At 43.1% G+C, this 24,895-nt stretch overlaps 1 protein-coding gene across 1 annotated transcript in view; it reads left to right on the top strand.

Annotated features, from left to right (window-relative positions):
- The window catches only part of tert (telomerase reverse transcriptase), a 62,274-nt gene that overhangs the window by 14,387 nt on the left and 22,992 nt on the right, over positions 1-24,895 (top strand). The window contains exons 6-13 of the mRNA XM_072560500.1: positions 6,345-6,506; positions 8,119-8,214; positions 10,094-10,179; positions 12,042-12,155; positions 12,301-12,372; positions 15,372-15,560; positions 20,528-20,654; positions 23,468-23,529. Coding sequence (XP_072416601.1) covers positions 6,345-6,506; positions 8,119-8,214; positions 10,094-10,179; positions 12,042-12,155; positions 12,301-12,372; positions 15,372-15,560; positions 20,528-20,654; positions 23,468-23,529 — 908 coding nt within the window. The remainder of the gene's footprint in view (positions 1-6,344; positions 6,507-8,118; positions 8,215-10,093; positions 10,180-12,041; positions 12,156-12,300; positions 12,373-15,371; positions 15,561-20,527; positions 20,655-23,467; positions 23,530-24,895) is intronic.

The raw sequence follows: 24,895 nt of genomic DNA, 5'->3' as shown, positions 1-24,895 counted from the left end.
TGAGATGCAATAGAGCAGACTTGCTGGTGATCAATTCCTGTGTGAGAATCTCTCCTCTTGTCTCGTACTTGGAGGAGGTACTGGAATCTGTGAATCAGACCCATGATGTAATAACAATTATAGGAGGGAATTGTAGGGAAACTAAATATTTGACCCAGCCTTTTTACTGTACAGTTCATTTCATCTCACAGTTATTTAAGTTCTGTTGCACCGTAGCTCAGTGGTTAGCACTGCTGCCTCACGGTGCCAGGGATCCGGGCTTAATTCCACACTCGGGCAACTGTCTGTGTGGAATTTGCACATTCTCCGTGTTTATGCGGGTTTCCTCCAGGTGCTCCGGTTTCCTCCCACAGTCCAAAGATGTGCAAGTTAGCTGGATTGGCCATGCTAAATTGTCCAGGGATGTGCAGGCTAGATGGAGCAGCCATGTGAAATGCAGGGATAGGGTGGGGGTGGGGGTGGGTGGTGAGGGGGAATGGGTCTGGGTGGGATGCTCTTCGCAAGGTCAGTGTGGACTCGATGGGCCGAATGGCCTGTTTCTGCGTTATAGGCATTCTGTGATTCTGATTTACTTTCCTGTGCACTCCGTTAGCTATGTTACAATTGCAACATGTTCTGTAATTGTGCCATAACCTTGCTACAAGACTGTGCCTGTCTGCATAGGACAATTTCTGATGGATTCCCCTATTAGCAACGTTGATGCCCATTCATTGAATCAGTTTGCTGCATGGTTCTCATTTGCACGTTATGCTTATTAATTTCAGAGTTCTGATTGATCTGACAGTAAATATTGCCCTAAATATCGACAAGTGGGTAAATATCATGTGATACCCGCATTAAAGCTAGACTAAAAGTGTGTTGATGTTTAGCCACTTTTGTCGATAAACTAGGTGATTTGGTAAGTATCCAAGAAACCATTGAGCATGTGGACGACAGGTATACAGGGGAACCTTGATTATCCAAACGAGATGGGCGGGCAGTATTTCATTCGGATAATTGATTATTCTGTTAATCGATTAAATGCCTTTCCTCTGGGCCTCGGAGTTTTAAAAGTCTGCTCCCCGTTCAGGAGACCGCAGAAGTACACAGCGCGCAAGACCCCGTCCGCCTCTTCGCCCCTCGCCCCCACCCCTATCCAACACCACCTCCCTCGTCCCCCAACCCAGTCCAACACCATTCCCAACACCGCCCTCCCCCCCCCCCCGCCAACCCTGTCCAACACTGCCCCTCCCCCTCCAGGTCCAAAACTGCCCCGCCCCTTCTCTGGGGCAGCTCGACGGGACATCAACAATAACACTGCTGCTGCTTTTGTGGGGGACGTCTCCAAATAGCACGAAAACACACACACACACACCTTTTTACTGCAACATTTTGACAGGTTCCACCTCTGCCCTGTACAGGGCAATGTCGGTCAGATTATCTGGGGAAGGGGGGGGTGGTTTAGGGTACACCCCTGTGTAGAACTCCAGGGAAAGTGTGGAGAGAGAGAGAGGGTGGAAGGTCAGTCATTTGGAGACAGTGCCTGTTTAATCACTGTAAATAAAAGACGCTATCACTGTTGGAACCACGTCTTTGATGTAACGTTTCTTTCGGGACCTCGAAATCTCCTTTGGATAATGCGATTTTCAGACAATTGGTATTCGGATAATCGAGATTCCCCTGTATTTAGAAGAGGCAGCAAGCTGAATCTTCCTTGACAACAACTTTCTGCATTTATATAGCGCCCTTAACATATCAAAATGTTCAAGGTCCTTTGCAAGGCATTATCAAAGATGATTTAGCACTGGACCACATAAGGAGATATCATGGCGAAAATCAAAAGCTTTGTCAAAGAGATGGACTTTAAGGAAGAGAGAGAGAGGGAGGGAGGGAGAGTTTGGAAGGGAATTTGAGAGATTAGAGTCTGGTAAGGCAAAGCAATGGCCAGCACCAGTGGAACAGTGAAATTCAGAGTTGTGCGAGAGGCCAGAATCGGAGGATTGCAAATATCACTGAGGACTAGAGGAGATTGCAGAGGAAGGGAGGAGGGAACTGTTGAACGATTTGTAAACAGCGTTGAGATTTTTAAAAATAGAGGGACTGCCTGACTGGGAGCCAAGCACAGCAAGTGTGCGAGTGATAGATGAGCAAACCCGAGATGCTGCGTGTCTGCCTGCAGGGAGGGAGTCCTCGGTGAGCTCAGGTTTACTGTTGGGTGGGAATCTGGCCGGAGGTGCTTTGGAACAGTCAAATCTGGGTGTAACAAAGGCAGCGTTCAGAGTTTCAACAGTAGATGAGCTGAGACCAGAGCAGGTATTATAGTCTGCAATCGTTTATAAATCTGATCAGTTTTAGTACTGTTTCTGAGGATACCTGAGAAAACATCCAACCTCAAATTGAATCCACCCATTTTTGCTGGTGAATGCTTTAAAAAGATGTAATTAATTCCTTGCATACAATCGGGTGGCACAGTGGTTAGCACTGCTGCCTCACAGCGCCAGAGACCCGGGTTCAATTCCCACCTCAGGCGACTGACTGTGTGGAGTTTGCACGTTCTCCCCGTGTCTGCGTCGGTTTCCTCCCACAGTCCAAAGATGTGCAGGTCAGGTGAATTGGCCACACTAAATTGCCTGTAGTGTTAGGTAAGGGGTAAATGTAGGGGTATGGGTGGGTTGGTGTGGACTTGTTATGCCGAAGGGCCTGTTTCCACACTGTAATCTAATCTAATAATTCTAATTAATGTTTGACATTCTTATGACCTAAGTAGCATTTGTCAATTAGTAGTAATAGTTTTTAAAAATCATTTTAAGAATTTTCTATCCATCCAAAAGGAGTAGCAATGCTTTTCTAAACTCTCCAGTCTCCATTCTGTTCTCCCTCTCTTTCCCCCTTTAAGAATTAATTGCATTTGTGTAACAACTTATTCACTTTCTGAGAATGCTCAAGAACTCCTCACAATCAATTTCCAAGTGCAGTCCATTGCTGTGCAGGAACTTACAGCTGATATTTTGAAACCGCAGTGAGATTATTGACCAGTTAGTCTGTTTTCCATTGAGGCAAAAAGACTGGCCAGAACAACAGGAAAAATCCCAGCTGTCCGTCAAAGAGTATCACAAGATCCTTTGCATCCATCACAACACCGTAATGACGACCACAGGATTCATATCTTTCTGAAGAACGTGTAGAAACTTGGAATCATACACATAGCTCAAGACACCAGATTGTTAATGGGTACTGCATTTTAGCTGAGTTAATATTTACAGAGGAACCTTGATGATCTGGCATTTGATTATCCGAATTTCAGATTATCCAGACAAGGTCGCAAGGTCCCAGTGCTTGGCTAAACCGTGTTATCCAGAATTCCATTATCTGAACATTCAACTATCCGAGCAAAACACTCCCTGCCCCTGTTGTTCGGATAATTGAGGTTCCTCTGTAAATCATTCAAAGTGTGCATAAATGTGAAATCTCTCATTTAAAAAAGAAAAAAATTCCTTAAAACCTGAAGTTGTAATGTACTGCAGACTTTCCATTAATGGCAGCTACTGATGTGTTATTTAACTTGTACTCAACCTTGTTGCATAATCCATTCCAAAAGAGATGAAGAGTTACAAAACCAAAGTGGGAGGATGACATTAAACCACTGAGGGATGGAACAGGTTCAAAGGACATTCCTGTTCTCCACCCTGAATTTCACGTTCCCTCTTGCTTCATCTCTTGACATTGCCTCCTCTGATTTTGGAGGGGTCCCACATCCAAAGCTGTAGAAAGAAGCACAGTTTGCCCGTTGATGGAAGTTTTTGTTTGTCTGAACAGCTGTGAATTCTCTGAAATTCTCTGAATTCTCTGCAGTACTTGGGAAGGGAGAAGCTGAGGATTGAAGATACTGGAGATCAGAGTCGAAAACTGTGACTGGAAATGCACAGCAGGTCAGGCAGCATCCGGTGAACAGGAGGATCGACGTTTTGGGCATAAGCCCTTCATCATTCCTGATTCTCCTCATCGGATGCTGCCTGACCTGCTGTGCTTTTCCAGCACCACACTCTCAACTCTGATATATAAGGAAAGACTGGATGGACTGGGCTTGTACTCGCTGGAATTTAGTAGAATGAGGGCGGTCCTCATGGAAACAAGTAAAATCCTGATGACACCAGACATGCTAGAAGACTGTTCCCGATGTTGGGGTAGACCAGAACTCGGCGTCACAGTCTCAGAATAAGAGTCAATATTTGGAGATGCCGGTGTTGTACTGGGGTGTACAAAGTTAAAAATCATCCAATACCAGGTTATGGTCCAACAGGTTTAATTGGAAGCACACTAGCTTTCGGACCATTGCTCCGATAGCTAGTGTGCTTCCAATTAAACCTGTTGGACTATAACCTGGTGTTGGGTGATTTTTAACTAAGAATAAGAGGTAAGCCATGAAATGAGGAAGGACTGAAATGGGGAAGAATTTCTTCACTCAGAGTTCTAAGCCTGTGGTATGGTCTCCTATAGGAAGCTATTGGGACGAGTTTGTTAGATATATGCAAGAGGGAGCTGGACGTGGCCCTTACAGGTAAAGGGATCAAGGGGTATGGCAAGAAAGTGGGAAAGGGGTACTGAGATTGCATGATCAGCCATGATTGTATTGAATGATGGTGCAGGCTTGAAGGGCCGAATGGCCTGCTCCTGCACCTATTTTCTATGCTCCTGTGAACACTGTGCTTGCTACTGAGGACAGCAAAGCTGTGGCTGGGACACCCTCGTCACTCCCAGTTTCTGTCACCTCTTCCAACTCACAACCATCCAAAATATCCCAGCTTCTGTAATCCAGCTGTTTTGTAAATTCCCAATGACAGTTGCTGGATCACCGGTGGCCATGCCTTCAGATGCATAGGCCCCAAAGTTCCAAGGACTCTCCTACTTTCTCTCTGCCTCCCTTTCCTCCGATAAGACACTTCTCAAAATCTACCGGCACCCAATCTCCTTATGTAGCTCGGTGTGAGATTTTGTTTGCTGACCCTCTTGTGAAACACCTCAGGGTGTTTCCTGACATTAAAGGTGCTGTATTAATGTCATTTGTTGTGGCTGTTGGCTTCATCCCCGCTATGTTCTAATTTTATTGGCATGACTTGTCCTCTTTTGTTCTTTTGTAAACCTGTCATTCACAACAGTCCTATCCGGAATGTTTATGGTATTGGGACCAAAGCCTGTGCGTCATCCCCTGGTCCTCAGATACTTGGAGTTTCTTACCCCCTTTGACTTTTCCTCCTGCAGTTTGTGAGGCCTCAGCGCACTGTTTGTTTGTTCTTCTACTTACAACCTCAGTGTGTTCCCGTTACAATATAGCTCCCAGAAACCCAGTGGTGTCTGTTATAAGCTTTCATGCATTAATTTTACTTGAATAAGCCTAAAATAAAAGAAGCCTAACTAGATACTTTGGTGAGGCTGAATTACTAGCTTCCTCTGCTACTCTCTATATTGTTCTGCCAGTGACCCTTGACCCCAACCGACCTGGCTTGACCTGAACAGCCCACAGTCCACAGTGTCTGACCGAAATCTGGACAGCTCTGAGAAACAGCATGACCTCAGTCCTGAGGCTGTTGGATTTGAGGTCCTGTACCAGCAAGCATCTCAATGGTGTGCCTTTTGATAGTTCAGTATAACATTAAATAAAGAAATTACTCTTAGCTGCATGGTAGGAAAGCAGTAAAAAGAAGCAAGGATGAAATTCTATCTGTGTGCCACTGTACTTGTTGGAAATTCAAGCCAAAGCCAATGAATTGTTTTTGTAAGCCTGTTGTTTTATAGTCCAATCTGGCAGTTGCTTTGTGTGTGGATGACAAATGAAGTCACTGTCCATTAATCTAATTTGTTGACACATGAAGGACATGTTGGACAGGGATTGAGGAAAATGCCCTGCTACCGTTTGAGTAATGCCAGAGGAACCTGTATGTCCACCCAACCAACAGATGTGATTTTTGGTGAGCACCTGCCCAAAGGAGAGGCATCGCTGACAATGCAGGATTGACTCAGTGCTGCATTGAATTATCCATCCAGATTATACGTGTGTCTTACACAGCCTCAGTGCTCTCTGTGTTTGTGTGGGTTTCCTCCAGGTGCTCTGGTTTCCTCCCACAGTCCAAAGGTGTGCAGGTTAGGTGGATTGGCTGTGGTAGTGTGGGATTATGGAGATAGAGCTGGGTTGGGGAGTGGGGGTGGAGGCTGGATCTGGGTGGGATATTGTTCAGTGGGTTGATGCAGACTCAATGGGCCGAATGGCCTCTTTCTAAACTATAGAGATTGTGTGATTCTAATCCAGGCTGGATGGCCAGTTGGAAAGTTGCACTGGAGAATTAAACATAAAACAATTCTTTTCTCAGGCGGATGTTACTGGTGCCTATGACACCATTCCTCACGCAAAATTAATGGAAGTGATTTCGGGAATACTGAATCCCAGAGTACAAGAAAGTTACTGCATCCGCCGTTACACCAAGGTTTGGGTAGATTCCAGTGGACAGATTCAAAAATCATTCAAAAACCAGGTACAGGTTTGCTTCTGTGTGTGGGCATTAGCTGATGACTAGAATTGGCTGCTTGAAAATAATGGGGATTATTGGTAAATTGCATATTCTTGAATATGTTTTGAGTTCTGTATGAATGTGGTATCTTAAGCTAAAATGAATTTTGAACCTTAAAAGGGTTATTTTTGTTTTTCGAAAGTGTCCACATTATTTGCCAGCTTCCTACATGATGCTTGTGGAAGTCACTGGAAAAGTTTCAGCAGGTGATCCAATGAATTGTGAGACTGGATTGGATCAGTTGAGGAGGGGAGGTGTGCCTAGTTACAGGAAAGGTGGCTGTGGAATCATGCAGACAATAACAGCTCATAAAATGGTTAGCCCTGTTGCCTCACAGCGCCAGGAACCTGGGTTCGATTCCAGCCTTGGGCGATTGTTTGGCGTTTGCACATTCTCCCCGTGTCTGTGTGGGTTTCCTCCGGGTGGTCTGGTTTCTTCCCACAGTCCAAAGGTGTGCAGGTCAGGTGGATTGGCCATGGTAGTGTGAGATTACTGGTGGTGGTGGGGTGGGTGGGGTGGGTGGGGAGGGGGGTTGTGGGGGTTGGGTCTGGGTGATATGTTGTTCAGAGGGTTGATGCAGACTCAATGGGCCCAATGGCCTCTTTCTAAACTGTAGAGATTCTGTGATTTTGTGAAACATGTGCATATGTTTTTGTCTAAATGAGTAATTTAGTTTCCTTTAATTTACTCCTAAACTTCTATTTGTATCTCAAATCCATTTAATAATTCTTTTTGCAAGTGGACATCTAATTCTCTTTTTAAAATAGCTCATCTGAACTTTTTTTTAAATCATTCAAGGGGCAGAGGTGACTCTGGCTAGGCCAGCATTTATTGCCCATCCCTTGTTACCCAGAATGCAGTTGAGAGTCAAACACATTACTGTGGATCTGGAGTCACATGTAGGCCAGCAGTTTCCGTCCCTAAAGGGTGTTAGTGAACCAGTTGGAGTTTTTCTGATAATTGACTCATGGTCATCATTAGACACTTAATTCCAAATTTTTATTGAATTCAAATTCAACCATCTGCCGTGGCGCGATTTGAACTCAGGTCCCACAACATTCCATGAGTCTGTGGGTTAATAGTCAAGTGATGATAACACTTGGCCATTGCCTCTCCCCCTTACTCAAACATAATTCGTGACTAAGTATTCTACTATGTAAAGAGCTCTTTCATAACTTACTTTTTAATTTTCTTGTCTGTTATTTACATTTTGCATATATTCAGCTCCCCACCTCAGCTCTCATGAAAATGTCTTAGCTTCTTGTCTTTTGGCAAATCTGTGACCCTATATCTGATTGGTTTTGTCCTATTTTCAGAAACAAATTCCCATGGCATTATCACATTTTTACAAATGAGTTCATTAATCATAAGAATTTTCACCTATTTGAAATATCTGATCTATCAAATTGAGTATTGATTCTGTGCTTTGCCTACTGACCTCCTGCTTTCTAACTGTGCTGTCACCCTGAGTTAATGTTTTATTCCATTACCTACCTGTCTTGCTATCGCAGCTTTTCTGTATCTTTTCAGGATTACTTAGCTCCATTTTTTCATCATCACACATTATTGTATTCAGGTTTCCACAATGAAGGATCTGTTACCAAACATGAAGGAATTTGTGTCCCATCTACAGCAGGAAGCCTCACTGCAAGACACTATCCTAGTTGAACAGGTGAGACAAGTCAATGACGAAAGAGTCATAGAGCACAGAAACAGACTCTTCGGTCCAAACAGTCCATGCTGACTATAATCTCAAACTAAACTTGTCCCACCTGCCTGCACTTGACCCATCTCCCTCCAAGCATGTCTTACCTATGTACTTATCTAAATAGTATTGTGCAATCACAGAGTCGTAGAGTCATAGAGATGTACAGCACTGAAATAGACACTTTGGTCCAACTCGTTCATGCTGCCCAGATACTCTAATCTAATCTAGTCCCATTTGCAAGCACTTGGCCCACAGCCCTCGAAACCCTTCCTATACATATAACCATCCAGATGCCTTTTAAATACTGCAAATTTACCTGCCTCTTCCGCATCCTCTGGCAGCTCATTCCATACACGGACCACCCTCTGTGTGAGAAAGTTGCCCCTTGGGTCCCTTTTAAATCTTTCCCTTCTCACTTTAAACCTATGCCCTCTAGTTTGGACTCCCCTGCCCTAGGGAAAAGATTTTATCCTCTCCATATCCCTCAAGATTTTATAAACCTCTCTCTCAGCCTCCGATGCTCCAGGGAAAACTCTACTTGTAGTTCAAATCCTCCAACCCTGGCAACATCCTTTTAAATCTTTTCTGAACCCTTTCAAGTTTCATAACATCTTTCCGATAGGAAGGAGACCAGAATTGCACACAATATTCCAACAGTGGCCTAACCAATTTCCTGTACAGCCGTAACATGACCTCCCAACTCCTGTACTCAATACTTTGACCAATTAAAGAAAGCATACCAAACACCTTCTTCACTATCCTGTCTACCTATGACTCTACTTTCAAGGAACTATGAACCTGCACTCCAAAGTCATTTTGTTCAGCAATGCTCCCCAGGACCTTACCATTAAGTGTATAAGTCCTGCTCCTCTTTGCTTTTCCAAAATACAGCACCTCACATTTATCGAAATTAAACTCCACCTGCTACTCCTCAGCACATGGGCCCACCTGATGAAGATCCTGTTGTACTCTAAGGTAGCCTTCTTCACTGTCCACTACACCTCCAATTTTGGTGTCATCAGCAAACTTAGTAACTATACCTCTTATGTTAATCCATGTCTTGTTTCTTTTTTGCCTCAGGGATTGTTTAAGATGAGGGTTATGCTTCTTTCTTTGTTGTTTCATTTTTAGAAACATTGACAAATGGGTACATTATTGGATTGAGCTTGGAAGAGTTCATAAACGTATCAAACCTGTTCTTTTTTATGAGATTGTGCCGTAGGCATAACTGTTTTCTTATATGCTGTTCTCACACAAAGTGATGTACGAGTCAAAAACACTTGCTTTTCTGTTTCTGTTGCTGGATTTTTCTGGAGCAAGGCGCTAGTCTGTAGAGTGAAGAGTATTGCTCCATGTGAAGCAGGACTTCATCACTCTTAATGTCTGCTGTGGGTGCATGAGAGTGATTTCCAACCTGATCATTAATCTGTTTGACCTTGTTAAAAATACACTTTCCACTGCCAGCACATACAGGAGTGGGACTTGAGCTGGGAATTCCTGACTCGGTAGTGAGTGCAAGTGATAACTGCAGATGCAGGAGATCAGCATCCGAGGAGCAGGAGAGTTGATGTTTTAAACATAAGCTCTTCATCAGGAATGACATTCCTGACTGGCTGTGCTTTTCCAGCACCACACGTTTTGACTCAGTAGTGGGGCTACTACTACTGTGTTCCACAATATAATTACTGAGTGTCTCTAAATTTCTATCCATCCATCTATTTTGGAAAATCCAATAATAATAATCCTCCTTCTTGAGATGTATTAATGATAGACTGAAATGAGAATCTTGATGCATTGGTGAGGTTTATAATCTTTTATTGGATGTGTTCTTGGTTCTTTTCAGGGTCTGATATTGAATGAAAGCTCTGGACATGTGTTCGATTATTTCAAGCAAATGATTGAGAACAGCACCATCAGAATTGGGGATAAGTAAGCAGCATATTCTTGGAATCTTTCATTGAGAACTAATAAGTTATCTCCACAACCATACAAGAAATACAAGTCTGCAGAAGGATTTATTTTCACTGAAGTAAATTTTACAGTGACCAGCAGGTGGGGTCTGTGTCCTGCCACATGATCTGTCTCAAACATAAAAAGCCATATCTGAGATTGCATTGAGAAGGCTCACATCTTCCACTTTATTAGTCATCAAAATGCTCCAATTTACTCGGTTCTCACTGTCTCTGAGTGAAACAACTTCACTAAGTTTGCATGCAATTATACATTGGATTACTGCAAGTGCTTTGAGGCTAAACATTTCAGCCCCAGAGCATTTTGTGGAAGTACAGTCATGAGAATTATATGCGTACTTTCACATCTTCACCTCATAACCACGCTGAGAAATCTTTACAGATACTGTACACTGCACCATGTCTGTGGACTATTGCACCATTAGTAAATGGGAATGAGCTGTTCGCACTAAAAACACTACTTTTAGTTCACTCCCAGTCAATGTGGAATGTTACCAGGGTTTGCACAAACATTGGGCAGAAGACACTAATCCTGCCAACATGTATGAAAGAGGTGAGTTCAAATACAAGTGACAGTCCATGTTTTGACCAGAACAAGAGAATTTTGGTTAGCATGACTAGTTAGATAATGAGCCATGCAGGTCAATACTGAAAGAGCCATATAAAGGTAATGTAAAGTTACCATAGTCTTGCTCTCTCAACTGGTGGTGGTTTAACCTGTGGGTCACCACACTAGGTAACCTGAGAGGTTGAGAAGGAGAGTTCTTCATGGTCACTTCAGCTGGTGCAGGGATATGAGCCCACACTGTCCAGCCAACTGTGCTAACAGATCTCCACCTTCCCAGATCAATACTACATACATCAATTACTGGATCCTGTTAGGTCAAATCAAGTTTTGATTTGATTTATTTATTGTGTTCACATGTACCTAAAGTACAGTGAAAAACTCTGTTTGCAAGCCATACAGATAGATCATAGCAAGCAAGGACATACAGGTCATAGGGTGCTAAGACAGAGTGAGGCATACTGCACAGGAGATGCACGAAGCAAGATCAACATTGACAAGATCAACATTATTTGAAGTTAGAGAGTCCATTCATCGGCCTAATAACGGATGAGAAGCAGCAGTTCCTAAAACTGTTGGTGCGTGTGTTCAAGCTTCCGTATCTTCTGCTAGATTGAAGAATTTTGAGTCAGATTAATTGCTGGACTGGAATAAATGACAATTACTTAACTGTTGGGAATGGAACCTTTGCCCAACTTTTGCCCATGATAAATATGTGGATTTACCATTCCCATTGACTGCTTGCTGTTTTTGACAGTAATAAGTGGCACACTTACAATGTCAATATTAAAGTGCTGCTGGAAAAGCACAGCAGGTCAGGCAGCATCCGAGGAGCAGGAAAATCGACATTTTGGGCAAAAGCCCTTCATCAGGGCTCTTCCTGCACTTCAGTTGCTGCCTGACCTGCTGTGCTTTTCCAACACCACTGTAATCTTGACTCTGATTTCCAGCATCTGCAGTACTCCCTTTCACCTACACTTACAATGTGCTTCCTTGACACAGGAAGCCATGTTCAGAGTTTTCCACTCAGCAGCTAATGGGCTGCATGAGCACATGATGTGCCTCACTAATATTTCTCTCATGTCCTTTCAAAAGCTGCAAAGGCATTTCTTGGGAGTTGAATTAAATTTGTGTCAGAAGCAGTTGAACTAAAGTCCAAAGATTGTTTCTGATCGTATACAGAGATTTTTGTTAAGAAAAACTTATTTGTAATGCATATTCAGAAAAAGAAAGCAATCTGGTGTCTCTGTTTGCAGATATTACACTCAGTGTTGTGGGATCCCTCAGGGCTCTCTCCTCTCCACCTTGCTGTGCAGTTTGTGCTATGGTGACATGGACAAGAAACTTCTCAGTGGGATTCAGGAGGATGGGTAAGTGATAGCACGTTTTTAATTAGCTGGTAAGTTTAAAATGTTTAACTATTTGATCATCACTTGCTATAAAAAGCTGTTTTGTTTTCGGTTAGGTTATGACTTTTTTCGTACAATGATTGATCGGAATGTTTCTTTTCTTCAGGTTGATGTTGCGATTGGTTGATGACTTCTTGCTGGTTACTCCGCACTTAGAGTGTGCCAAGAACTTCCTAAGGTATGTCAGATGGAGCAAGATGGCCCATCAATGGGAATAGAAATTGCCACTTCCTTGCTCAGCATTCTCAGTATAACAGGGCAATGTAGTGGAATGTCATGTCCACTATTTTGTTATGGTATCTTTGACAGGACACTTTATTCAATACAGTTTTTAAAAGGTTCACCCTTATTCTCAAACCCTTCCATGGCCTCTCCTGTTTCTGTGACTTTCTCCAATCTGATAGCACCCTGGGATCTCCACATCTGTCCAATCTTGACCTCTTGAACTGCTCTGATGTCTATCCCTCCACCAATAGCTTTCATATCTTTATTACCAAGGTCTAGAATGTCCTCTCTCTCTCTTTCTCCTCCTCTGTTCCTTTTAAGTCACCCTGTAAAACCTACCTCCTTAATCAAACTCTTGGTAACTGGTCCTCGTATATGTCCCTAAGTGTTGTGTTGGATTATCCCCATTTGAGTGTTTAAACATAGAAATGTAAAAATAGGAGAAGGAGTAGTCCAGTCAGCCCTTCACGCCTGCTGTTCCATTCATTATTATCATGGCTGATCCAACTCAAATTAGCATTTCCCACTTTTCCCCACATCCTTTGATCCTTTTAGCTCCAAGTACTAGATCCAACTCCTTCTTGAAATCGCACAATGTTTTGGCCTCACCTGTTTTCTGTGATAGAAAATTCCATAATCTCATCCCTGTCTGGGTGAAGAAGTTTCTCCTCATCCCAATCCTAAATGGTTTACCCTGCTTCCTTAGACTGTGACCCTCTGGTTCTGGACTTGCATCAGAAACGTCCTTTCTGTGTACTCCTGTTAGAACGTTATGGGTTTTTGTGAGATTCCCGTATTCCTTGTTAACTCCAAATATAATCCTAATCGATTTAACTTCTCTCTATACCTCAGTTCTGCCATCCCAGAAAACAGTCTTTACTGCAGTCCCTCTATAGAAGAGACATCCTTCCTCAGATAGGGAGACCAAAGCTGCATTCAGTATTCCAGGTGTAGTCTCACCAAGGCCCTGTACAATTGCAGCAAGAAATCCTTCTAACCATTTCAACGATACATTATAAATATGAGCTTTTGTTGCTGGGAGGGTTTAAACCTTCCTTCAGGGAATGGATTATGAATAGAAGTTCACATTGACACTTTAGTGTTCCACTACACCAGAGAATTTCATCCTGCTATTGTGTGGGTTTCACACATGTGAAGTGGGGAAAAATTACTTTCATTGTTTACAGAGGAACCTCGATTATCTGAAGGACACAGGCAGGGAGTATTTCATCGGTTAATCGACTTCCGGATAATCGAATGATGGATATAACATAGTTTAGCCAACAAGCATTGTGACCTTGCAATCTTGCCAGATAATCTGATACTTGGATAATCAAATGCCGGATAATCAAGATTCCTCTGTAAAGCCTTTCACGATTGCTTAACATCTCGAAATATTTTACAGCCAATGAAATAAATACTTCTGAAACGTTTTAATTGAGGAAAGATGATGCTAGTTTGCACACAGCACGCTCCCACAAACAGCCATTTGTGAGTGACCTTTTAATCTGACTTGAATGTTGCATTGAGCAATAAATATTGGCCAGAGGATAATCTCCTACTCTTCTTGGATTAAAAATTGGTTGGCTGACAGGAAACAAAGAGTAATGATAAACGGCTCCCTTTCGGAATGGCAGGCGGTGACCAGTGGGGTACCGCAGGGATCAGTGCTGGGACCGCAGCTTTTTACAATATATATTAATGATATAGAAGATGGTATTAATAGTAACATTAGCAAATTTGCTGATGATACAAAGCTGGGTGGCAGGGTGAAATGTGAGGAGGATGTTAGGAGATTACAGGGTGACCTGGACAGGTTAGGTGAGTGGACAGATACATGGCAGATGCAATTTAATGTGGATAAATGTATGGTCATCCACTTTGGTGGCAAGAACAGGAAGGCAGATTACTACCTAAATGGAGTGAAGTTAGGTAAAGGGGCAGTACAAAGAGATCTGGGTGTTCTTGTACACCAGTCAATGCAGGCAAGCATGCAGGTACAGCAGGTAGTGAAGAAGGCTAATAGCATGCTGGCCTTCATAACAAGAGGGATTGAGTATAGAAGCAAAGAGGTTCTTCTGCAGCTGTACAGGGCCCTGGTGAGACCACACCTGGAACATTTGTGCAGTTCTGATCTCCAAATTTGAAGAAAGACATTCTGGCTATTGAGGGAGTGCAGCGTAGGTTCATGAGGTCAATTCCTGGAATGGCGGGACTATCTTATGTTGAAAGATTGGAGCGACTGGGCTTGTATACCCTTGAGTTTAGAAGACAGAGGGGATCTCATTGAGACATATTAGATTATTAAAGGATTGGATGTTCTGGAGGCAGGAAACATGTTTCCGCTGATGGGTGAGTCCCGAACCAGAGGACACAGCTTAAAAATAAGGGGTAGACCATTTAGGACAGAGATGAGGAGAAACTTCTTCACCCAGAGAGTGGTGGGTGTGTGGAATGCTCTGCCCCAGAAGGCATTGGAGGCCCAGTCTCTGGATTCATTTAAGAAAGAGTTGGATAGAGTTCTGAAGGATAGTGGAATCAAGGGTTATGGAGATAAGGCAGGAACAGGATACTGATTGAGGATTATCAGCCATGATCATAATGAATGGTGATGCAGGGTGAAAGGGCAGAATGGCCTACTCCTGCACCTATTGTCTATTGTCTATTCTTAGAAATATTGCTACAGGATCATCTACACCCACCTAAGAGGACCTCATCCAACAGATAATGCCTCTGACAGTGCAGCGCTCCTTCAGCGTTGCAATAGTGTGTCACCCTTAATCCCTGCTCGATTTGAACCTGAAACTTTGCATATCAGAGGCAACAGAGCCATCAACTGAGGCAGACTGACCACTAATACAGGAAGTACTACACTGTTTTCTGTTGCTTTGAGCTAGTGCTTTAGAGAACTCATACAGAACAAGTGTTCATTTATGTTTCTTAATGGTCCAGAATTCTGGCAGCAGGAATCCCGGAGTACGGCTGTTTCATAAGCCCCCATAAAACATTGGTCAACTTTGCTCTTGATGAGGACCTTCCGGGCTGCAGCAAAATCATGTCATTGCCGGAACATTCTCTCTTCCCTTGGTGTGGTCTGCTCTTCGATACACAGACACTTGAAGTGTATTGTGACTATTCCAGGTAGGAGATGTTTTATTTCACACGCGCCTGGTCACACAAGCGCAGTTCCCTTGCAAGACTTAGAGGGAAAGCAGAAGTTAACTATTCCAGCCGTATAGTTGGAAGTAGGGACTGAGCAGCAACTCAGAAAGGAGTGGTGGGGGTCGAACACATTTGGAGTAAATTCTTGTTGGCAGTTACTAAAAGTGAATTAAAGAGCAACTGGCTGTTCCTCTAAGTTCAGAAGGGATATGGAGAATGTAATTTTAAAGGGGGAAGCAAAGCTTCTAGATAGACTGGAGAGTTGGGCGGAAAATTGGCAGATGGTTTTCAATCCAGACAAATGTGAGGTGATGCATTTAGGCAAGACTAATTCTAGAGCGAACTATACAATGAAAGGAAGAGCCTTGGGAAACGTTGATGGGCAGAGAGATCTGGGAGTGCAGATCCATTGTATCCTGAAGGTTGCTGCACAGTGGATAGAGTGGTCAAGAAGGTATAGTATGCTTGCCTTCATTGGACGGGTTATTGAGTATAAGAGCTGGCAGGTCATGTTAAAATTGTGCAAGACATTTGTTCGGCCGCATTTAGAATATTGTGGACAGTTCTGGTCGCCACATTACCAAAAGGATGTGGACGCTTTGGAGAGGGTGCAGAGAAGATTGACGAGGATGTTGTCTGGTATGGAAGGTGCTAGCTATGAAGAGCGGTTGAGTAGGTTAGGTTTATTTTCATTAGAGAAAAGGAGATTGAGGGAGGACCTGATTAAGGTTTACAGAATCATGAAGGGTTTAGACAAGATGGATAGAGACAAACGTTTTCCCAGAGTGAAGGATTCAATAATGAGAGGTCACACTTTCAAGGTGAGAGGTGGAAAGTTTAAGGGGGATACACGTGGCAAGTACTTCACACAGAGGGTGGTGGGCGTTTGGAACTTGTTACCATCAGACAAGGTAGAGGCAGGCACGGCAGATTCATTTAAGATGTGTCTGGATAAATGCATGAGTAGGTGGGGAGCAGAGGGATACAGATGCTTAGGAATTGACCAACAGGTTTATACAGTACATTTGGATCGGCTCAGGCTTGGAGGGCTTGTTTTGGTTTGTAAATTTTCTTTGAGCTTTGTTCTTTGAACAGCAGTTTCTTTATTTGCTCATGCTCCTTGTCAGCTGGTTGCTCTTGTCCAGAGACTTTCATTGAGTGTTGCTTCTTTACCAAGTTGGTTTGTCAGATAAATATCATTTCAGAATATGAACAAGTAATGGTATAAATTGGAAACTTCGTGTGGAAGTGGGACACACATTTATATGCTGGATTCATCTTTAAAATACGTGGTTATGTAATATGTATTTATACACAATATTTCTTCAATGAAGAAGTCCCAGTTAAAATTCCAGTGGCTACTTCTAGAATAGAATAGAATATCCTTTATTGTTATGTGTACTCCAGTGTAGGAGTATAGCGAAAAGTCTTTACAATGGCTGCCTTTCATGGCACCATCTTAGATATGAGAACGTAGGTATAAATTGTGGATACAAAAGAGGAATTAAAAAGAAAAGTTAGAGTATTATTTACATTATCTTAAAAAAAAGTTAGAAATAAGCTGTCGTTACAACATAGTTAAAGGGTTGACATTACAGTCCTGTAAAGGATTTCAAGTAGACATTAGTTTGCAGCAACTCAGCGTGCACGCAGTATGACCGTCCCTGCCAGGCCCCCCTGTCCAACAACTATCCTGCTCCACTCCAAGCCTCCAGTCCGCTCCACCTCGGCACACTGCTGCAGTAATGAGACACTATTCAGCTCTGTCGTTAACTTGCTCAATGTTTCAGAACATTGTGTCAGTAACTAGTCCTGTCTTGTTATTACATAGCAGCATCTCCAAGGAGACAGTATTCACAATCTCCCACGTGTCACAGACAGAACTCGGAACATATGAACGAGGAGCTGAAGGTATCCATTCAGTTCTACCATTCAGCAAGGTCGTAGTTGATCTGGTTATTCCACATTGCTGCCTCCCCTGATAACCTTTCACACCCTTGCTCATCAAGAATCTATCTACCCATGCCTTTTACTATTAAGGAAGTTCAAAGATTCCTGCATGCGTCGCCTTTTGAACAGGAGCATTCCAAAGACTCCTGAACTTCTGTGAGAAATCTCTTTCCCTCCTCTCTGTGTTAAATGGGTAGCCTCTGATACTTAAGCAGTGACCCTGAGTCCTAGAGTCTCCCACAGGGGAAACATTCACCTTGTTAGGACTCTTCAGGGGTTGTATATGTTTTAACCAAGTTGCCTCTTTTTAAACTCCAGTACCAGTTCAGGTCAAACAAGGTGGCACAACAATGCAAATTCATTTAGATTCTGACATAACAACAGTCCAATACAGTTAAGGTTAGACTGGTGCTGGGAATACACAGCAGGTCAGGCAGCATCCGAGGAGCAGGAAAATCAACATTTCGGGCAAAAGCCCTTCATCAGGACTGAAGGGCTGATAAAGGGCCTGAAGGAATTCCCGATGAAGGGCTTTTACCCGAAACGTCAATTTTCCTGCTCCTCCGATGCTGCCTGACCTGCTGTGCTTTTCCAGCACCACTCTGATCTCCAGCATCTGCAACTTCCGCCAACAGTCCGACCCAGACCAGGTGATTCCAAAAAGGAAGTTGGTGTCTACCACTGTCGGTTATGATACATAATCAGTTGAGAAACAGCCAGCCAATAACTGTAGAAAACAATGTATCTCTCTCTAAACTCTCCCTCTATAAATGTCAACAGGCAGATTTATCTTTTTCTCTGAAAGAATGTTTGACCATCAGGTTATTAGCTATTACTTTGTCATTGGTGAAGCTGGTGCCTCAACTATAACCATGGGTCAAACCAGGTACTGCTGATTTGTGAGTAGATTCATTGGTCTTGCACTCAGGTTAGATCCCTGCTGGGAGCATTACTGTACCCAAAAATACATGCAAGATAACAATTTTTGTCCTTCTGTTAGTAAATTGCCTGATTTGCTGAGATACATGTTCTATCATTCACTTGCTGGAATACCTGACTCAGCACTCTTTGGCTCAGGGTCACAAGAAGCTTCCTGCTAATGTGGGAGGGGACAGATTTGCACATTCCAATGCTGTGTCATGCTGTCATCTTGCTGTGCACCGGGTGTGTCGTGTTGTCTTACTCAGTATCCCTGCTTCCTTACTGAAAAGCACTCCTAATTGAATGAGGCTTTGGAGAAGTGATTTCCCCACAAACTTCAAAACAGCCCAGAGTTATCTCACAAAGCATATATTCCTAGATACTCAAAAAAAAGTTTAAAGTTGGTAAGAACTGGCAGTTTTCTCTTTGCCTCATACGGTTGTGTGGTCTCACCTCTTTGTGTTATCAATATCCTTTTAATATTTAGCCTAGAGGGAGAACTGAATGATCCTTGAAACTTAATAGGACATCTCAGTGTAAACAATGATTACTTTGTCAACTATTGCTGTGTTGAGTGTGCTGGTAATGATTTCCCTTATCTCTGTGCTAGGACTTTGGTTAAAAGGCTCTATGCTGATTTAAGCTTGATTTCTTGAGTTCTGATGTACAAGTCTGCAAAGTGGCCATATTTCAGAGGTGAAAGTAACTGCTTTGTTCAAGAGCTGTTTGGATTTTATCAAAGAGTTCTTTTTTGGAGTTGGTGGGAGGGGATATATCACGTTCTGCTTTCTTAACTCTTCCCTGTTATCCACTGCTACATTGACAGTCATACATTCAGCTGCCTAGTGCCTCAACAGAAGAATTTCTGTCACTTGTTGGGGAAGTGATAGCGTAGTGGTATTGTTGCTGGACTATTGATCCTGGTTCGAATCCCACCATGTCAGGTGGTGGAATTTGAATTCAATAAAAATGTGGAATTGAGGGTGTAATGATGACCATGAATGTTGACTCTCGACAAAATCCCATCTGGTTCACTAAAGCCCTTTAGGGAAGGAAATTGCCATCCTTATGTGTGATTCCACACCCATAGGCTGACTGTTAATTGCAGGCAATTCGGGATGGGCAATAAATGTTGGCCTAGTGATAACCTCATCCTGTGAATGAATTTTTAAAAACTTGTCCTCTCAAAAGCCCTCCATCTCTTCGCACCCTCCTTACCTTTGAGATGATTTTGTGGTGAAGCAAGCTTGCTGGGCTAAATGGCCGGCTGCAGGTTTTATGTTTCTATGTGGCTCAATGGGAAATCACTTGGTAATGCACCTGTAAAACGACTTGGGATTCTTCACTACTTCAAAGGCACTATCTAAACTGCAAGTTGTTGTTGTACAGAGTGAATTGCCCAGGAGTCTTCCTCCTCAAAAGGCATCCTCTGAGGCTCATCAGTATGAAAAATAATAAGGCTGGTTCTTGAATTTTGCGTGATATGCCTGACTTTGCAGGCGCTCTGCAAATTGTGTGGGCTGTACACTTTCCCCTCTCTCCTGCAAATCCTCCTTTCACCATCATTCACCTCGGCCTGGATCTCTGGGCTCAGCCTTGGGTTGTTGCAGTACCGGTTACCGCCACTCCCACCCTGCTGGTGTTGTCGAGCAAGGTTTCAGTGGGACGTCCCAATAAAAGGGGTAACTTGTAGCAGCAACCAATAGCCATCACAAGTCTCCCATCATCCCGTCATGAAAGACAGCCATTAAATATTGAACCAGCAAAAACATAATGTCATGAAAATAATGTGTTTGACTTTTAACCTAAAGAAATACGAGCTTTATTGACCACTCCATGTTGAAGAAGGCACTCCCTTTTGCATTTTTCTTTGGGATTAAAACCTTTTAGGTGAGGAAAAAATGAAATAAAATTTGTTGTTTAACTTTCAAAAAGTCAAGAATAACTAAAAATCACTTAATATGCAAGATTACCAGGAATTGAAAACAGTAAAAGGTTCTGGCACCACGTGTGTTATACTATATGATAGCCAGTATTCTATGCTATGGAAGTAATTTCATTTCTTTGATATTTAGCTATGCAAATACCTCCATCAGGTCAAGCATGACCTTCAACTGCAGTTCAGAAGCTGGGAAGAATCTGAGGAGGAAGCTCCTGGCTGTCTTAAAGTTGAAGTGTCACCGCATGTTCCTGGATCTGGAGGTGAGCAGTGATGTTCCTTATAGAGTGTATAGATTACAAGTGAATCCCTTTTTCCCATGAGCTACACTTTCCTGCTATTGCACTTGATGAGGACTTGGTGGATTCTGTATCTGATGAAGGGCTCCAGCCTGAAATGTTGATTTTCCTTCTCCTCGGATGCTGCCTGATCTGCTGTGCTTTTCCAGCAACACACTCTCAATTCTGTATCTGTCACATCCATGAACATCAATAGTGCGTCACGTGAGTAAGACAGACAGAGGTCAGTATCCAGCTGGAGACCTACCTATTTGCTGCTCAAACGATTGTGTTTAGACCCAAAAACTTAGGAGGCAGCTTTGTTTCCTGTTCATTCCTGAAGTGTTGGATCATCCCTCTGTTTTGGATCATCCCTCTCTCTCCAAAGCTTCAGTTGTAAAAGGGCTGATGTATAAAGGTGATTTGGGTTCCTCTGTTTGTTCAGGATCTAATTGGCATGTATAGCTGCTGTTGATTATGTCATATTCATGACTTCCATGATAAACCCACAACACTGGGTGATAGTAGTTGGGAGGGCATCATATCATAGGGTCATACAGATGTACAGCACAGAAACAGAACCTTTGGTTCAACTCATCCATGCTGACCATATATCCTAACCAAGTCTAGTCCCATTTGCCAGCATTTTGCCCATATCCCTGTAAACCCTTCCTATTCGTATGTCCATGCAGATGCCTTTTAAGTGCTGTAATTGTACCAGCCTCCCTTATTCCTCTGGCAGCTCATTCTATACATGCAGCACCCTCTGCGTGAAAAGGTTGCCCCTTAGGTCCGTTTTATGTCTTTCCCCTCTCACCCTAAACCTATGCCCTCTAGTTCTGGACTCCCCCACCCCAGGGAAAAGACCTTGGTTATTTATCCTATCCATGCCCCTCGTGATTTTATAAACCTCTGTACGGTCACCCCTCAGCCTCCAATGCTCCAGGGAAAACAGCCCCAGCTTATTCAGCCTCTCCCTGTAGCTCAAACCCTCCAACCCCGAACTTTTTTTTTTGAAGAGATCAATGTCTCGAGAAGCTCAGGCCCAAAGGAGCCTGACAGCAGCACCTGGACCAATGATAGCTTAGTCTGGTCAACCATCATCTTAGCAACAGGCTGGCTGTTGGTTGAAGGATTGTTGGAGCTGCAGACAGTGATACAAAGAAGGTAGGAACTGGAGTGGGCCACTCAACCCTTTGAGCCTGCTCTGCTGTTTTAATATGATCATGGTTCATCATCCAATTTCTGCTTTCTCCCTTGTCACCTGAGAGTCTTCCCGCTGGGGTTTCACTGCCACTCGTAAGGGGTTTCCCTCCCCACTCGCCCTGATCTGTAGGGAGGTGCAGTCTATCAGCAGAGTGCGATGATGCCGAAGGCCCGATCCATAATTTGACCAGGAACATCGGAAGCTTGTGGAGAAGGTGGAGCCCCAGCTGCTGACTGGTGGAAGAGAGGTTTCTAACAAAGCTCTAACAGTGTTAGTGGGCTCGGGAACTTTGTTGTAGGGCAGAGAGTAGGCAGCTTTCAGAACTAAGTACACTGGTTGGAGTCTAAACAAATCAACACTGCCCAACATAGGGCAGAGATTCCTGACTGGATCGCTGTTACTGTGGAAATAGGGAATGCGTGGTAAAATGCTTCATGTTGCTGTCCAAGCATTCAAATGAATATTTTCAGTCTAATTAAATGGCCTTGCAACCTGCAATAAGATTGAGTCTCTCCATCTGACAGATCCAGTCAGACATGTGCTTGCTGGGCAATTGGTAACTTCAACAAAATTAATGAACCATTTGCAAGATTGTACAGTATTGTTCTCAAAGGTAACAAGAGTTGAGAGATGAGAAATTCATAAGAGGAGTTTGTAGTTGAAGGTGATTACCACAACTCGATATCAGGACCTCTCTTTCTTTGTTTTTTGGTTTTTTTTGTCCAAAGTTCCTCTTCACAGGTTAAGCTGCTCATTTGTTCTACTTTGCACGCAGAGAGATCTGCAATTGTTTCTGCGATCTTCACTGTCGCATCAGCTCATCTATGATGTTACAATGTCAAAAAAGCCCAAAGTAGAACCTTTGGTTAATCCGATTTCACACAAGCGAAAAAGTACATCACTGCACTGCTGCTACAAACTGTTGGGTAGCTAAAATGTTTTGATTTGAAATAACTTCAAGATAATTATTTAATGTAATGGTAAAACACAATTGTAAAACTATTTTGGCTTTCCTGTACAGGTACACAATCCATTATCTGAAATTCTGAAATCCGAAAAGCTCCGAAATCTGAAGTTTTTATTGTGAAGTTTTTTTCTGTATAACAAGGTTGTTTGGTGTGCGAAAAAGTGACCCAACTCCACACCCACTCAACCCATGTCACTCAGATGTGATGTGTCGATGTGGCCCAGCACTGGCAGGTATCAGTTGTGTCTCAGTGCTTGTACTTGTCACACATGGGTCTGCTGTTTGGTAATTTTGAAAACATTTCACTGTGAAAATGTCACTTATTCTGAAATCCGAAAAACTACGAAATCCGAAAAACAACTGGCTTCAAGGATTTCGGATAAAGGATTGTGTACCTGCACTTCGTTATTAGCAGAAACGAACCTGATGATAGTTTCTTCCTGCTGTGTAAGGCGAAGCAAACCTAGTTATATTCTTTTTGACTTTTTAAATAGTGTATCTGCCCAAAGATTAACATACCTTGAATCGTTGCTACAGACTTGGGATGGAGGAGGTGGCTATTGTGTATTGTATAGACAAGTATAAAATTGATGATCAGCTCAGACATGTTTATAATTTCTGCAGGTTAGTACACTGAGAACAGTTACCATCAACGTCTACAAGATATTCCTTCTCCAGGCTTACAGGTACTTTCCAAAAACTTGTGTATCAGTTGGTTATTTTTGGGTAGTTTATAACATCACATCACAAAGGGGCATATGATTTGGAATGTTAGATGATTTAAAAAAAAGACTGTACATGGCCTTGAGTTTATCTGAGTTTCAAGTTTGTTTTCATGTCTTGTCTTTGTAAAGTTTTAAAAATGGAACGTGTCTATTCACTGCTCCTCAACCCAAGATCTTCCAAGTTAGAATGATTTGGATGTTGTGTATGATCCAGTCCTTCATTGCACCAACAAGATGATGTGTTGAATTAGTTTATAAGAAACAGGAGCAAGATTAGGCCATCTGGCCTATCGAGCCTGTTCTGCCGTTTTACTAAGATCATTATTAAAATCATGGGGGGGGATGTGAAATCATGGCTGATCTATTCGTGGACTTAGCTCCACTTACCCGCGCTCACCACAACTCTTAATTTCTTAACTGTTCAAAAATCTATTTATCTTTGCCGTAAAACATTCACTGAGTTCCTCCTCAACTTAGTCCCAGATCTGAGGTTATTTTGAGGTTATGCATCCTGGTTCTAGTTTCACACCGCCTGAGTGGAAACACCCTCTCTGCTTCTATCCTATCTATTCCCTTCATAATTTTATATGTTTCTATAAGTTCGCCCCTCATTCATTTATGTCAAACACATGGGGCGCTATTTTCATGTGCACTTCTAAAACATTCCAATTTGGGAAGTGAAAACATATTGCTTTCTGATAAAAGTAAAGTGGAACTCAGTCAGTAATCTCTGAGTTAGCAATTAATGCCACTTCCCACTGCTGCTCTCACCTGTCACTGGCAGAGATATCCTTGTGACCTGCTAAGCATAGGAATACATCCTGCCCTGGCCTCATCTCTCAAATTGAAGCTTCTCTCCCCACACACCCTTATGGTCCATCCACCTCCCCATTTTCATCGCTGTCCATTCTACCCTTCCCACCCCACACACCCTCACTGTCCATTCCTCTAGCCCCACACCCCTTACTGTCCATTCCCCCCACCCTACACCCTTTACTGCCCGTTCCACCACACCCCCACGCACACCCCCTTCCCTGTCCATTTCCCCGCACATGCCCCCTCACTGTCCATTCCAACCCCCGCTCCACACCCTCTCTGTCCATTCCATCCCCCGCCTTAAACCATTCGCTGTCCATTCCAGCCCCCCACATGCCCTTACTGGCCTTTCCACCCCACTCACACCCCTTCATTGTCCATTCCACACCTCCCCCAACACACACCTTGTTCACTGTCCATTAGCTGCCGCGTGCCCTCATTGACCTTTCCACCATGCCATGCATGATGTGTGATGTGTTTCCTCTTCTGTTTTGAAACTGGACTCAAAGTG

This window comes from Chiloscyllium punctatum, chromosome 41 (assembly GCF_047496795.1).
Source record: "Chiloscyllium punctatum isolate Juve2018m chromosome 41, sChiPun1.3, whole genome shotgun sequence".
Lineage (NCBI taxonomy): Eukaryota > Metazoa > Chordata > Chondrichthyes > Orectolobiformes > Hemiscylliidae > Chiloscyllium > Chiloscyllium punctatum.
This window is presented reverse-complemented; position numbering and strand designations above follow the sequence as displayed.